Source organism: Hemitrygon akajei, chromosome 6 (assembly GCF_048418815.1).
Source record: "Hemitrygon akajei chromosome 6, sHemAka1.3, whole genome shotgun sequence".
NCBI lineage: Eukaryota > Metazoa > Chordata > Chondrichthyes > Myliobatiformes > Dasyatidae > Hemitrygon > Hemitrygon akajei.
In genome coordinates, this window is record NC_133129.1 from 143013646 (window position 1) to 143030069 (window position 16424).

The 16424-nt window shown below is 41.9% G+C and overlaps 1 protein-coding gene across 17 annotated transcripts in view; it reads left to right on the forward strand.

Moving 5' to 3' along the window:
• Window positions 1–16424, forward strand: part of plekha7b (pleckstrin homology domain containing, family A member 7b) — a 401998-nt gene that overhangs the window by 189945 nt on the left and 195629 nt on the right. The window contains exon 2 of one of the 17 annotated variants that reach the window (XM_073049404.1): window positions 16058–16131. The exons of the other annotated variants lie outside the window; for them this stretch is intronic. Within the exon in view, the coding sequence (XP_072905505.1) occupies window positions 16070–16131 (62 nt within the window). The 5' untranslated portion in view covers window positions 16058–16069. The remainder of the gene's footprint in view (window positions 1–16057; window positions 16132–16424) is intronic. 17 annotated transcript variants of the gene reach the window in all.

Consider the following 16424-nt stretch of genomic DNA (forward strand, 5'->3'; position numbering starts at 1 on the left):
TAAGATCAATGTAATTGTTAACCTACTGTATAAGGATATATATGTAGGCTAGTGGTCGCCAACCTGTCGATCGCGATCGACTGTTCAATCTTTGCGACTTTCCCAGTAGATCCCGAAAAGAAAAGAAAAATAAATACACAAATACTGTTGAGAGATTGTTTCCGGGTTGCGGGGTTTTAGTTCCGTTCTTTCTGCCCAGTGCGCATGCGTGTAGCTCCCCCACACTACACAGTGTAATTCAATGGTTCCCAACCACCGGGCCGCGAGGAAACGATACAAGTCAGCTGCACCTTTCCTCATTCCCTGTCACGCCCACTTGAACGCACACGAGGTCATCGGTCACATAAACGCAGTGATACCATCTCACCAGGGATTACTGGTTGGCCTCGGGTAACCGGCCGGTGGGAAGTGCCGTTGCCACTGGCCTGGAGTGCAGACAGATGGGCGCTGCCTCTAAACCTGTTTAGCACACCGAATGTTCGTGGGGAACCTGGTGCTGAAATATTCGCAGACAACCTAATTTGGGCTCAGCGTTTCGTAAGTATCAGAGCAGCTACCTCACTGCGATCTACTGAAACAAACTTTTGTCAGCTGATAGATTCGACAAGGAGGGTGGGCACACGTCCTGTCGCACTCCTTGGTTGGTCAGTCGTTCTCTCCGGACTGCAACCGCAGTGGCCCTGGTACAGGGACCTCTGGCCCTGACCTCGTCCTCTCACCCCACCCATGACCAGCCGCACCTGGCCAAGACGGTGGGTGGGCGGGAGGTTGGAGTTGGGGCCCGGAGGCTGTCTAATGAGGTAACGAAGCCCTCAAAACTGCTTCGGCACCTTGAGTCCAAGCACCCCGTACTTAAAGACAAACCCGATGAGATTTTTAAGCAGAAAAACCGTGAGCAAGCGGGGCAGAAGCTAAGTGCCGACAGCCACGAAAACTAAATTGCGGAATAGACTGGACATAAGAAACCTGCTTTGAGTATTGCTGTATTCCCGTTGGCTGGTCTGCAAGAATATTGTCAATATTAAACCGGTCCGCGGCGCAAAAAAAAGTGGGTACCCCTGGTGTTTATACATTATTTCTACTTCCGGGTTGCAGGTTTTTACTTCTGGTCTTTTCTGCCCCGGTGCGCATGCGTGTAACTGATCGATTTGGAGTCGATCTTGCCTTTCACTTAGGCCGAGGTAGGGGATCTTGGGCTTAATAAGGTTGGTGACCACTAGTGTAGGCTTTCCTTTTTGTTCATGGTAGCACCTTCAGTCCAGCTCTCATTGCAGCTTTCTGTCAGAGTCAAAACACTGTGGAGATTTGAGTACCGAATTCTGGTTGGTATCTCAGTTCTCATCTGAGGAAATGTTGAGTCGTGATCGATTGCTTTTCAGATGAGGTGAGCACTTATTCAAGAGGAGTAATGAAATTCTTCTCATCTCTTGACTGACAACTGCTGAAACGTTATTTCTGCTTAATTATTTCATTGCTGTTCAATGGTTCTGGTTGCTGCTGTTGCCTCCTTTTACCACAATGTGTTCTTCACTTCAGAAAGTAATTGATATTGAAGTAACCGGAAATTTGAAAGGTTTATACTATATCTTCCATATAGTAGTCAATGATCTCTTTGTATATCTCCATGGCTTTAAATACCAATCTTAATTTGATGTTCCTGCAGTGATGTTATTAGACAAACTTATTTGCCATGGATTGATAGTTTTTAATAAAACGTGAGGACTTTACTGTTGTGCTCCTATTTAAAAAATGAAAAGGTGTAACGAAAGTAAATTTTAAAACAGCAACAAATTAACAATTGCATTTGGAGCATGATTAATGTAGAACTGCAAGTGGAAGCACAGTGAATCATCGCTTATGAATTAGGCATTGTTTACATTGTTAGTGCCACGGTCATTACCACTGCTAGGAATTGGATTGGTTATTATTGTCCCGTGTAATGAGAAACAGTGAAAAACTTTTGCATGCCATCCAGACAGATCATCAGTGAAGGTTGCTCACTTATGATGAAGGCAGCTTGCACAGTATGAGGTGCCTAGCCAGATACGTTTACGGCCCTTCTGTTTTTACAAAACTATAGAAGCTTATTTACAGCACATATACACAAGGTACAGGCAGTCAATATTTACAAGACTGTAAGAATACTCAAAATATGGTTACCACTGTCTATAAAACAGTTAATACGCAGTTAATACCGCTCACGGAAGTCCCTCAGTGCGCCTGCCACGACCGCGTGCTCCTTCTCTAAGGACAGCCGGGCACGAACGTATCCTTGGAAAAGGGTCAGGCAGTCTCCACCGTACATCTTCTGCCACCAAGACCCATGAATGGCCATCTTGGCCAGGCCCAGGACCAAGCTATGTCCTGTTGTCCTTTCCCTCCCACCTTGAAACCCAGTAGTGGAATTATAGTAAATAATAGAGGTGCGAGCCCTTCCAGCTACTCTAACTGTGCTACAACTGATGTATTGATGGATGACCCTTAATTATCTCACTCAGATTGATAGCTGTCATTTGAGCCTGAAGAGTTCTTTCATTGGTGTTCTGCTACACTAGTGGTCACCAACCTTTTTAAGCCCAAGATCCCCTACCTCGGCCTTAGTGAAAGGCAAGATCGACTCCAAATTGATTAGTTACATGCATGCGCACTGGGGCAGAAAATACCAGAAGTAAAACCCCACAACCTGGAAGTTAGAAATAAGTATGAACACCAGGGGTGACCACCCTTTTATTGCACCGTGGACCAGTTTAAAATTGACAATATTCTTGCGGACTGGCCGATGGGGGTGGGGGGGGGGGATGTTAAACACGACCGGAATACAGCGATACTCCAAGCAGCTTCCTTATGTCCAGTCTATTCTGCAGTTTAGTTTTCGTGGCTCTCGGCACTTAGCTGCTGTCCCGCTTGCTCATGTTTTTTCCGCTGGAAAAACTCAGTGGATTTGTCTTCAAGTGCGGGGTGCTTGGACTCAAGGTGCTGAAGCAGTTTTCAGTGCTTCATTGCCTCATTAGACAGACTCCTGCCTGCCCGCCGCTGGACGCCTTGGCCAGGTGCAGCTGTTCCTGTGGCGGGGCCGCGGTGGTCGCAGTCCAGAGAGAGTGACCGACTGAGTGAGGAGTGTGACAGGGCGCCCGCCCGCCACCCCCTTGTAGGATCTATTGGCCGGCAAAAGTTTGTTTCAGTAGATCGCAGCGAGGTAGCTGCTCTGCTACTTATGAGACCCTGAGCCCAAATTAGGTCATCTGCGAATATTTTAGCCCCAGCTTCCCCACGAACATTCGGGGCGCCCATCTGTCCCCGCTCCAGGCCGGTAGCAACCCTGCTGGCCGCGCGAGGCCAACCAGCGATCCCTGGCACGAGGGTATCACTGCATTTGGGTGACTGATGACCTCACGTGGGTAATTACCTCAAGTGTGTTCAAGTTCAGCAGTGGGCGTGACAGGGAATGAGGAAAGGTGCAGCTGACTCGTATCATTTCCTCGTGGCCCGGTGGCGGGGGAGCTACATGCATGCGCACTGGGCAGAAAGAACAGAACTAAAACCCTGCAACCCAGAAACAACCTCTCAACAGTATTTGTGTATTTTTCTTTTTTTTTTCGGGATCTACTGGGAAAGTCTCAAAGATTGACGGGTTGGCGACCACAATGCTACAGGATCGGAGAGGGTCTGCTTCTTTTATTTAGAGCAAAATCCTATGACAGATTTATTTCCCCTTCTATTTCTGGGATTTGAAGATGAATTGCAGTGGATGAATATTTCTGATCAAGTTTTAACTAATTTAGCACCTGAATTAAAGTGAAGATCAAAGTGGCAATCCCTGGATTGGGTGATTTGATTTTGCACTATGCATTGCGTTCATGCAGCAAGCATGTGACAGACTAATCTTGTACTTCAGTTAATCCTACATCCCTTGATTTACACAAAATCCAAAAAATTGCTTGCTGTCCCAAATATGTAATGGAACTGACAATCTACAACCAGCTTAGGTAAAGAATTAGAAAGCTTCACCATACACTGAGTAGAAACATTTCTTCCCTTCTCTACTCATGAATTACCAACATCTTCTCTTGAGACTATGATCCCTGATTTTTAGATATATTGAAGAAGGGAACTATTCCTAATATCCTTACTGCTGTAGCTTGGACATGTAATGGAATTTGTTATGGCAATACAATCTTTTGGGAGAAGAAATTATTGTCTCTCTTAGTTATTGTATTTAACAAGAAGAAAAAGAAAACATACTTCTGTGTACTGGGTAGGAAAGTTTTCAATTTTGTAAAATTCTGTCAGACCAAATTTGAAAACTTGTGAATTTAGTTTAGTAGTCACATATTGAATAGATAGATAATGTAACTGAATTTTCAGACTTGACAGCATAAAATTCTAGAACAAAGAAAATGAACTGACAGGCAATTTTTAGCTGAATGCCACTGGCTCATTTGAAAGGCGAAATTAAGTAGAACAAATAGCTCCTTGATCTTTTGATAGGACATATCAAATAATTATTTCTGCAACTAATTTTCAAGTTGCCAACAGGAATAGAATTGTCAAAAGACAATTTAGATATGTAGTTGTTTCAGAACATTTATCTGAAAAAAAGATATGGGGTGTTTGAATTGAAATATGTTGTGTTTGAGCAGTATGGCTTTGCTTTTGCACAAGGTTACCGTCTTACTGTCTTAATTTATGCAACAAACACGAGAAACTCTGCAGACGCTGGAAATCCAAGCAGCACACACAAAATGCTGTAGGAACTCAGCAGGACAGGCAGCATCTATGGAAAGGAGTACAGTTGATGTTTCAGGCTGAGACTGGAGAAAAAAAGGATGAGGAGTCAGAGTTAGAAGGGAGGGGAGGAAGAAACACAAGGTGAAAGGTGAAACTGGGAGGGTGGAGGGGTGAAGTAAAGAGTTGGGAAGTTGATTGGTGAAAGAGATACAGGGCTGGAGAAGGGGGAATCTAATAGGAGAGGACAGAAGGCCATGGAAGAAAGGGGGAGGAGCACCAGAGGGAGGCGATGGGCAGGCAAGGAGATGAGGTGAGAGGGAAAGAATGGGATGAGGAATAGAGAAGGAAGGGGGGAAACATTACTGGAAGTTCAAGAAATCGATGTTCATGCCATCAGGCTGGAGGCTTCCCAGACAGAATAAAAGATGTAACTCCAACCTGAGAATGGCCTTATTGCGATAGTAGAGGAGGCCACTGATGGATATGTCTGGAATGGGAAGTGGAATTAAAATAGGTGGCCGCTAGGAGATTCCGCTTTTTCTGGCACACAGAGCGTAGGTGCTTGGTGAAGAGGTCTCCCAGTCTGCGTTGGGTCTCGCTGATGTACAAGAGGCCACACGGGGAGCAACAGATATAATAGATGACCCCCAACAGACTCACGAGTGAAGTGTCGCCTCTCCTGGAATGACTGTTTGGGGCCCTGAATGGTTGTGAGGGAAGAGGTGTAGGGGTAGGTATAACACTTGTTCTGCTTGCAAGGGTAAGTGCCAGGAGGGAGATCAGTGGGACGACTGGACAAGGGAGTTTCGTAGAGAGCGATCCCTGCGGAAAACTGGAAGTAGGGGTGAGGAAAATGATGTGCTTGGTTGTGGGATCCCATTGGAGATGGCGGAAGTTACATTCCTTGGTGGTGGGAGCATGGTGGTGCCTCAGTGTATTTTCTTCTATGTGCAGTTAAACAGATTTGATTAATTTTTTTTAAAAAGTGACTTAATTTATGGAATCTAGAACAATGTCTGGGAAGGCAGTGATGTTTTTGCGGTGTACGTAATTGACGACTACTTGGTCTGGGCACCTGGTGGATATTTGGTATCTCAAACTCTGTTGCCAAGCAATTGGCAAATAGTTTTAGAAATTGGAAAATTAATGTGATGATGTTTCTGATAAAGGGTATAGGGTTGGGAATTTGCGTAATTTGTTTATGATTTTCAATTAAATCTGCCTGTGTTTATGCAAAACCAGTCTGAGCCTTTACTATGCACTCTGCATTCACCCATAATTGTTTGTAAAATGCTGGATGAACGTTCCGTCAATTATTTTGAAAACTGAATAAACAACGTTTTGAAGGCAGTAGAATTAAAAATGGGAGGAAATGCAGGACAAGTAGTTGAGACATTTAACACCTGGTTTCGTCATTCACTGCCAAATTTGGTAAGATCACAACTATCACACCCTGAAGTCCCTTAAGCTTGCTCAGAGTCCACCATCAACTGTTTATTTACCAACAGCACTCTACTGCTTCTCTCCACTTTGCACCAGTTCCTTATACCCCTTATCAAAATCATTATTATCCTTATCTTGGAGTGCATGGAGATGATGGACGACTTCAGAATTAGATTTATTATCACCGGCATGTGACGTGAAATTTGTTAACTTAGCAGCAGCAGTTCAATGCAATATATAATTTAGCAGAGAGAGAAAAATAATAATAAATAAAATAAAACATAATCAACTACATATATTGAATAGATTTTTAAAAAATGTGCAAAAACAGAAATACTGTATATTAAAAACAGTGAGGGTACTGTCCAAAGCTTCAATGCCCATTTAAGAATCGGATGGCAGAGGGGAAGAAGCTGTTCATGAATCACTGAGTGTGTGCCTTCAGGCTTCTGTACCTCCTGCCTGATGGTAACAGTGAGAAAAGGGCATGCCCTGGGTGATGGAGGTTCTTAATAATGGACGCTGCCTTTCTGAGACACCGCTCCCTAAAGATGTCTTGGGTACTTTGTAGGCTAGACCTGAAGTCCACAATCAGCTCTTTCGTCTTTACTGATGTTGAGTGCCAGGTTGTTGCTGCGGCACCATTCCACTAGTTGGAGTATCTCACTCCTGTATGCCCTCTCGTCAGCACCTAAGATTCTACCAACATGTTTGTGTCGTCAGCAAATGTATAGGTGGTATTTGAGCTATGCCTAGCCACACAGTCATGTGTAGAGCAGTGGCTAAGCACACACCCCTGAGGTGTACCAGTGTTGATCATCAGCGAGGAGTTATTAATACCAATCTGCACAGATTGTGGTCTTCCGATTAGGAAGCTGAGGATCCAGTTGCAGGGGGAGGTACAGAGGCCCAGGTTCTGCAACTTCTTCAAAACAAACCACCTTTCATCCAGGGCTTTGTTAGTCCTAATCTAATTTTGCACCTCTGTCAAATTTGGATGGATGACTATAATGAACTTCTTAAGCATTGCCCATATAAGAGCAGTATATTTCATGTTGGGATTTTGACTGGATGTGAGTCATGTTGTGAATGTTTCTCAGGTACTACATGATAAGAATCTGGAACATTCTTCTTACAGCCTTGAAGCTGAACTTTGAAATAGTTTGTGTGTAACTGCATGGGAGATGAATACACTTCATCAACAGTATGAGAATGTTGAAAGTTGTGTTATTGGGTAAATGACTCTTGGCAAGTTTAAATTGGTTGTTAGGAGAAAAATAAGCTTTTCCTCATTGTTTTCCTGTGACCACTTGCATGGAATCTTGACCCTTGTGAGTACAAACTAGAGTTCATAGCACAGCAGACCTGTGAAATTGACCTGTTGCAGGACTGTCACATGCAGTTTAGTTGCATCATTGTTGAATTGGAATGCCAGTGTGGGGCTGCACAGGATCCAATTTATTATTTATGATTCAGTAATTAAAGCTAACTTTTGTTTCAGATGAGCTGAGCTCTTTAGTATTCTGGCATTATACTGCTGTTATGAAAATTTAAGATTTGCAACTCTTGCTAAACTTAAGCATTGCTTCCCCAATATCAAGTACAATCGCTTATTCCTGGAATATTAAGCCTTTGTGGTCCTGCTGAACTTTAAGAAAGTTCTATTTCATAACCTCATCCTGAAGATTGTCTTCTCAAATGGCTTTTTAACAAGTTGCTGACTTTGAACTCTAATCACTTAAATTAATACACTTACCCATGTTGAGTATCTCCTCCTGAACAACCATGGCTAAATCTGTTATTCTGTTTTCATTTTTATTCTGTAAATAGTCCCTCGTCATCCTTTTGAATTTTTGTAGTTTTCATCATTCCTCTTGAATTCTCATGAGCTATAATTTCAGTGCTGTAACAATGTTCCCCTTTCTGCATTAATGAACACTTCTGACAGGTTAATAAACCATTCACTTTGAGCTTCTATGTATTTTCTCTCTCTCTCTCACTCTCATTTCATTAGGTAATGAGGTAAGGATTTCACTGGGAAGACCTGTATTCATTTTCCTACCCGCCTACTTTTCAATGTGATGTTGAGTGACTCCTATGAGTTAGTGCAATGAGATAAAGTTGCTTACATCAGGTTAGAGAGAAGCTTGTATTCAGTGATGAAATAAATGTGAAGCACTGAGGAAGTGGGAGTTTTTTGAGTGGATTTCTTAGCTTTCCCTCTATTATTCCTCCTGTCGCAATATGACACTCCTGCTATATGTTCAATTATGTTGTATTGTAAGGACACAGTATCTAGGATGTGTTTAAAGCAGTAGACACCTGCATGCTCTTGAGTACGGTTTCCTGGGATTCCTTTGGTCAGTACTTTGAGGTAGCTGCGCTCTCTTCAGGAAGAAGTCATCCCACACCATGCATATTGAATGATCAAGTTGGATTCCTCAACCTCTTTGCTTTTGTAGAGAGTTGGTCATAATGTCTGAGTATCTGATAGAACTATGACACTTCTCAGGTGCTGCCAGGATTCAGTATCTGAACCTCATTGACTCAGATTTGGAGCACATAGACAACAGCAAAATGTATGTTGGACTGCTGTTTTTCAGTTATAGGTCAATATTCAACACAATCTCCCCTCAGTGCTTGTCAACAAGCTTCAAATCCTGGTCCTCTGGACCTCCTTCTGCAACTGGATAATCTACTTCCTCATCAGGAGACCATAGTACACATCTGAAAAAAATCTCCTTCTCGCTGCCAATCAACACTGGCGCAGATCAAGGATGTTGGCTTAGCCCACTGCCCTACTTTCTCTTCGCTTACGACTGTGTGGCTAGGCACAAGTTCACTCAACACTAAAAATTCACTGAGGACACCACTGCTGTTGGGAGAATCTCAGGTGGCAATGAGAAGGCATACAGGAGTGGGACAGATTGGCTGTTTGAGTGGTGTTGCAAGGACAACCTAGCACTCAATGTTAGCTAAACCAAGGAGTTGATTGTGGAGTACAAGAAAGGGAAGTTGGGAGAATGCACACCAGTACTCGTTGAAGGGTCAGCAGTGGAAAGGGCGAGCAGCTGTAAGTTCCTGGCATCAACTTCTCAGGATCTCACCTGAGCCCGATATATTGATGCAGTCACAAAGAAAGTATGCCAGTGGCTATACTTCATTTACAGTTTGAGAAGATTTGGTATGTCACCAAAGACTCTAGCAAATTTCTTCAGATGTATGGTGAAGAACATTCTTTTTGGCTGTCTTGCTGACTGAAATGGAGGCTTCAACGTGTAAGATTTGAAAGGGGCTGCAGAGGGTAGTACACTTGACCCCCTTATCTTCAAGGACATCTTCAAGATATGATGCCTCAAGAAGGTGGCATTCTTCATTAAGAGCTGTCACCATCCAGGATGTGCCTTCTTCTCATTCCTGCCATCAGGGAGAAGATAAAGGTGCTTGAACACCCACATTCAAAGTTTTTTAAAAAGCTCTTGCCCCTCTGGCACCAGATTTTTGAACAGCCCATGAGCTTGACTTCAACATTCTTCTTTTGAGCTGTTTTTTTTTGTAATTTGTAATAATTCTTGTCTTGCACTGTACTGCTGCCACAGAACAACAAATTTCACTTCTTAACTCAGTGCTAATAGACCTGTTTCTGATTCTCTGCTGTCTATGTGCTTGCCTTTGTGTTCTAGATTTAAAGAGTACATTTAATTGATCCATTAGTGTGAGTGTTTGTACATTTAAGTTTGTATGGAGGAACCATGTTCTTTGTTGTTCTGAGCTAGTATTATATGTATTGAAGTCCAGTCAGGCACACAAAGCAATATCAATTCATTGTGATAAAGTCACAAGCTTGATTGCCATATTATCTCTTTATCCGTTAACAGTGATAAAATCAGCTTATAGGTGTTACCATTTTTCCATCTTATTGGGCATTCAGCTGTCCCACCTATCAGATTTTAGGATGACTGAGAAGTGTGGAACATAAAGACTATGAAGATTGGTGTGTTTCCATGGTGAGCAGATCTGGGGAGTTCATGAAGAGTATGATGGGAATATGAACTCTGCTGAAATGTTGAGAGTGATGTAAAAGGAAATTCTGGTTAAGATGCTGTAGAAGCACTTAAAAGTGCTAATGTTTTCAATTTTTCAAACCTGGTTAAGTCATTAAACTCTTTCAGACTTGGTACTTGAGAAGTAACATATTCTTAATGGTTAACATTTTGACTGACTCCAGCCATTGGAGGAAATAATTCTTTCCTCCCCCCCCCACTTTACCACCATGGGGAGACAGGGAGCATGTAGTCATGTTCCTTTGTGTGCCTGGCTCTATCAAAATGAAATTCCAGTGATGCATTGTTCAGTCCAGCTGCTGCATTTCCTCAGTGAATCGATTATAAACATCTCCAGCTTCTATTAGTTGGCCAGTAATTACTCAAGGGAGGAAATTATTATCAACTTTTGAAAACAATTGAAGTGAGTGGAAAATTGTCATTTTGGTTGACACAGCAACAAGGCTGAGGAGCATTGAGAAAGAATGCAGAATGATTTTCTTGAATGGTTTTGGAAGCAAGGGAACTTGTGTTGAAATGGAAGGCTGGGGAAATTGTTTGTGTTCCTGAGCAGAGCAGGAAAAGTGTGGTGGTTATAATTGTGGCTGAAAAACAACCCTTCAGGTTGCAGGGCTGAAAATGATCAAGCACAAATAATTCTGTCAAATGTATTGAAAGCAACAAAAAAAAATTCATGCAGTGAGTAGCTGGAAAAGATCAGGAACTTAGGGAGTTGGGAGGGGGGTAACGTTGAATTTGCAGAGCTGTGGAATGGGGTAACTTTGAGTGACCAGCATTCTTACTCTGGCAGGGAGTCAGCATGGCTGAATGTTGCCTCCAAAACCATTGCGTACATTTGTCCCAAGTTCAAATTCTCTGCTTGCACACTACATAATTTATTTTTGTTGTCAATCAGTTAACAACCTTTATCAAAGTAATAGTCATAAAATAATAAAGTGTTGAAGTAATATTTCCCTTAATTATGCTGCTGGTTTCAATGTGATCATATCTGAGCCCTCTGTATGCAAGGGCTTTGAGCTGTGAACTTTTGATATCCACTTAGAGTTCCATTTGTGATTAGTATATCAGATTGTTAATGGAACATCCTTGCAATCATTCTCTGTGTGACATTTATGCTGTGTTATGATTTATAATTGTTAATGCCTCTTTTTAAACTGAATGACTTTCTTAATGCATCAGGAGTGCAGAAATGTGTAATTAGTTGGAATTGTGTGGTTGGCACCTTCAGTTCTGTCAGCGCCTTTCATTAACAATCAAACCTTGATGGTAAGACATGAATAGCGTTTTACCGAGATTTTCTGTAGATGTTATGTTGTGTTGAGAAGACTCCAGCATTTCACTCAATTATGTTTGAAGTGCAATTAATTTTTATTTATGCAAGAGTGGCTGTTACTGTATAGCACAATATTATCAAGCAGCAATTACTGGGATAGGTTGAAGAATCTATATTACCTATAAAAGGCTAAAAATGCAATTTTATCAATGCTTTCTTATCCAATTAAAGATGCAACATTTTAAAATTACACTCAGTGGCCACTTTATTAGGTACACATGTACACCTACTCATTAATGCAAATATCTAATCATCCAATCATGTGGCAGCAAATCTATGCATAAAGCATGCAGGCATGGTCAAGAGATTCAGCTGTTCAACCCATCAGAGTGGGGAAGAAGTGTGATTTAATGAGTGAAAGTGCATTGATTGTTAATGCCAAATGGGGTGGTTTGAGTATCTCAGAAACTGCTGATCTCCTGAGATTTTCCATGCACAACAATCTATAGAGTTTACAGAGAATGATGCAAAAAGAAACCAAACAAATGGCAGTTCTGTGGCAGAAAATGCCTTGATAATGAGAGAGGTCAGAGGAAAAAAGGCCAGGTTGATTCAAGATAACAGAAAGGTTACAGTAATTCAAATAACCATGAGTTACGACAGTGGTGCGCAGAAGATCACAACACATCGAGCAACGAAGTGGATGGGCTACAGCAGCCGATGACCACACCAGCTTCTACTCCTGTGGCCACTTTATTGGGTACACTCCTATACCTAATAAAGTGGTCACTGAGGTAATTTCTGGAAGGCCCAGAATGTTCAGCCACAGTTGTCTATGTTGCCAATGGCCACAAATGCACTGCATTGATCACAGGATACTTCCTATGGTGAGTTGGTGTGCGTGTGCAGTTCACAGTTCAGGTAACAGCTCTCTCACTCAGTTATTATGCCCTATTTGTCGTGAATTTTTAAAAGGGGGAAGAAAGCAAAAGTAAGAATCAAGTTATGTAAACTCAAGCAAATTCAATAGCCTTTTCATGTTGGAATGCTTTCTCGGTAGTTGGTAGGCCAGGGACCATCCAGATTAATTTGTAGCAGTACCGTTGAACATACTTGAAAAGCAGCAGCGTGTAATGTAACATCACTGAAGGATCAAGTGACTACTACAATGTGAATGCTCTTCCCATTTTTAGCAGGTATTAAATGTTTTAAAGTATATTCCTTCAAATAATAGAATAATATTCCTGTGTTCCTCTTTATGGAATTAATGCCTTATGCAGATAGTGAATTAAGATTAATTATTATGTAGCGTAGCTGTGCAAATTATCTGCTGAATATTAAGCAGAGGTATATGTGCCTGTAGGTTCAGTAAGATTGTAATAATGCTGTGATTGTACCGCAATATGTAAGCTAAGACGACCATTCTGATCCTTGGTGTGTAGTTGAAAAGAAGACATAAATGTTTGAATGCTCAGAATATTTTGTAGGTCCAGAAACCATTTGTGCTTAGAATAGTTATCCCATTTTTCACTCCTCATTGAAATGTTAAGCAATTTAGCTCTCAGCTTCGAAGATTAAAATCTCACATTGAGAAAGGATTGCTGAACATCTGTGTATCAGGGAAAAAATTAATCACATCGTTCACTTTATTGCTTTAGTTGTATTTGTTTTGAAGGCCTGTATTAAGTGGTTTATACATTTGCAGTTCTGATATTTGCCTCTTGTTGCCAGTAACCAGTGGGTGAAGTAAGGTGAGCATTGTACATTTTTCTGTTGCCTTTTGTTGTTAATTAGCACTGCTTCTGCACTTAACTATTTAATAATAGGCTGCTTATAGTGGCAATGGTTGACCCAGGTAGAAAGCAGATAGTTTGCCAGATTGTCTTCGATTCAAATAATTTACAGTACAGTAGTGCACAATTTTTAGACACATATAGAGCTACAGTGCCTCAGTCTTTTGCACAATACTGAATTTATCAACATGGAATGCAGACAGAGATTGGTAATCTGGCGGGAACAAAGGATGTTGAGAACGGTGAGGGTAGAGCGTCGCAGGAGGGGTGTGGGAAAAGGAGTGCTGGGGGTTGCATGGGTGTAGATACACCCAGCTCTGAGACACTAGGCAAGGTCATGTCATTCCAAACAATTGGTTTATTGATCATTACAATGTCTCTTTGGTGCTTCCTCTCTCCCTACCCTCTCCCTTCAACATTTCCCAACCATGACACACCCCTTCCTGCTTCCTTCCCACTCTCTGTAGTGTTTGATATTGAGGGGGAGTGCAGAGCATACACCAGCATGCAGGATATTTCTCTGAAATTTATTGAGAACTCTTCTTGTACAGTATGTCAACCTCACCTATGTTGGAGTGGCTGACTGAATAGCATAGGAATAACCTATTAGTCCCTGATAGAGACTCATATCAGAATCAGATTTATCATCACTCATGCATATCATGAATTTTGTTTTTTTTTATTGTGGCAGGTGTGCAGTGTAATGCATAAAATTGCCACAGTACTTTACAAAAGCCTTGGGCACCCTAGATATATATTTTTTGTGAATAAATGGACAAGCACAACAGAGTGGTGTGTTTTCTGAGAAATGCTGAATCATCTTCCACTCAATTGTAACAGTGGTGTCAATAATAATTGCTAACTCTATGGGATGTTATCAGGACCAGGACCCAGCCAAATATTTATTCTCAACAGTTCTAATAGTCTCAGTTTACCTGATTGAATTTTTTGAGGATGTGACTAAACATATTGATGAAGGAAGAGCAATAGATGTAGTGTATATGGATTTCAGCAAGGCATTTGATAATGTACCCCATGCAAGGCTTATTAAGAAAGTAAGGAGGCATGGGATCCAAGGAGACATTGCTTTGTGGATCCAGAACTGGCTTGCCCACAGAAGGCAAAAAGTGGTTGTAGATAGGTCATATTCTGCATGGAGGTCGGTGACCAGTGGTGTGCCTCAGGGATCTGTTCTGGGATCCTTACTCTTCGTGATTTTTATAAATGACCTGGATAAGGAAGTGGAGGGATGGGTTCGTAAGTTTGCTGATGACACAAGGATTGGAGGTGTTGTGGATAGTGTGGAGGGCTGTCAGAGGTTACAGCGGGACATTGATAGGATGCAAAACTGGGCTGAGAAGTGGCAGATGGAGTTCAACCCAGATAAGTGTGAAGTGGTTTATTTTGGTAGGTCAAATATGATGGCAGAATATAGTATTAATGGTAAGACTCTTGGCAGTGTGGTGGATCAGAGGGATCTTGGGGTCTGAGTCCATAGGACACTCAAAGCAGCTGTGCGGGTTGACTGTGGTTAAGAAGGCGTTTGGTGTATTGGCCTTCGTCAATCATGGAATTGAATTTAGGAGCCGAGAGGTAATGTTGCAGCTATATAGGACCCTGGTCAGACCCCACTTGGAGTACTGTGCTCAGTTTTGGTCGCCTCACTACAGGAGGGATGTGGAAGCCATAGAAAGGGTGCAGAGGAGATTTACAAGGATGTTGCCTGGATTGGGGAGCATGCCTTATGAGGATAGGTTGTGTGAACTCAGCCTTTTCTCCTTGGAGCAATGGAGGATGAGAGGTGACCTGATAGAGGTGTATAAGATAATGAGAGCCATTGATTGTGTGGATAGTCAGAGGCTTTTTCCCAGGACTGCAATGGTTGCCACAAGAGGACACAGGTTTAAGGTGCTGGGGAGTAGGTACAGAGGAGATGTCAGGTAAGTTTTTTTTACGCAGAGGTGAGTGCACGGAATGGGCTGCCGGCAACGGTGGTGGAGGTGGATACGATAGGGTCTCTTAAGAGACTTTTGGATAGGTACATGGAGCTTAGAAAAATAGAGGGCTATAGGTAAGCCTAGTAATTTCTAGGGTAGGGACATGTTCGGCACAACCTTGTGGGCCGAAGGGCCTGTATTGTGCTGTAGGTTTTCTATGTTTCTATGTCTATAATTTCACAGGTAGCTCTTTAGTGTATCACTCATATGTCATTTAAGTTCCATGACAGCAGGTTGTTTGATTGTGGTGTAAGTACTGCCAAAAGTTCAAAATATTATACTAATGTTTCTGTAAATACACTTTTCAGCAGGACATACAGGACTGGGGCAGCAGTTGTTCCTGCTTTGTTGTCTTTAGGACACTTGATGTATCCATGTATCTGCTTTTGTCAGAAGGTAGAGATTGTGGCATGCAACTTTGCTGGTCTGCAAGGACTTTCACTTGGTCATGGGATGGATGGCTATCCAGAGGATCTTGGAACTTAGTAATAAAATTATCTGTAATGCGTTAGGACAGTTTGCCATTGCTTCTATTTGTCGCATTGTGGCAACTGATGAAGGTTGTTACCCCTGGATCTGATTGTTTCATATAATTATCATCTTTAATAATGTGTTGAACAGGCTGTGCGAACAGGGCAGTTCCTGATCTGCCAGATAATAATATAGCCATGAGAATGTGGATTACTAATCCCTTTGGAAAAAGTGCTGATGAAATCAATTTAATTTGAAGTATTATTATTGTGTTTCATTACTTATCAGCAGGAACAAGGGATGATCAAAACTGTTATTATGGAAACTACGAAGTGTATGAATGGCACCCTCTCATGGCAAAGGTACCTTGTGTGATCTGTATCCTGTTCATGCACACTGCTGCTTATAGTCATGAAGAAGAACATGTTTTCTTGACAGCTGGGCAATTATTGTATTCTCTAGCAGTTTTTTCTGTTTTATGGATCACGAAAATCCAATATGATGAAATCAAGTTTTAGGTAACACATAGCTCCTTTGGGGTAATGGCCTCTACAAATTTCTATTGCTTTTCTGTTAGTAATCAGCTCCAGTTGGTTGCATATAAATGTGTATTTATTCTCAGCCAAAAGTTGTAATGTATCAAATCACAGAATGC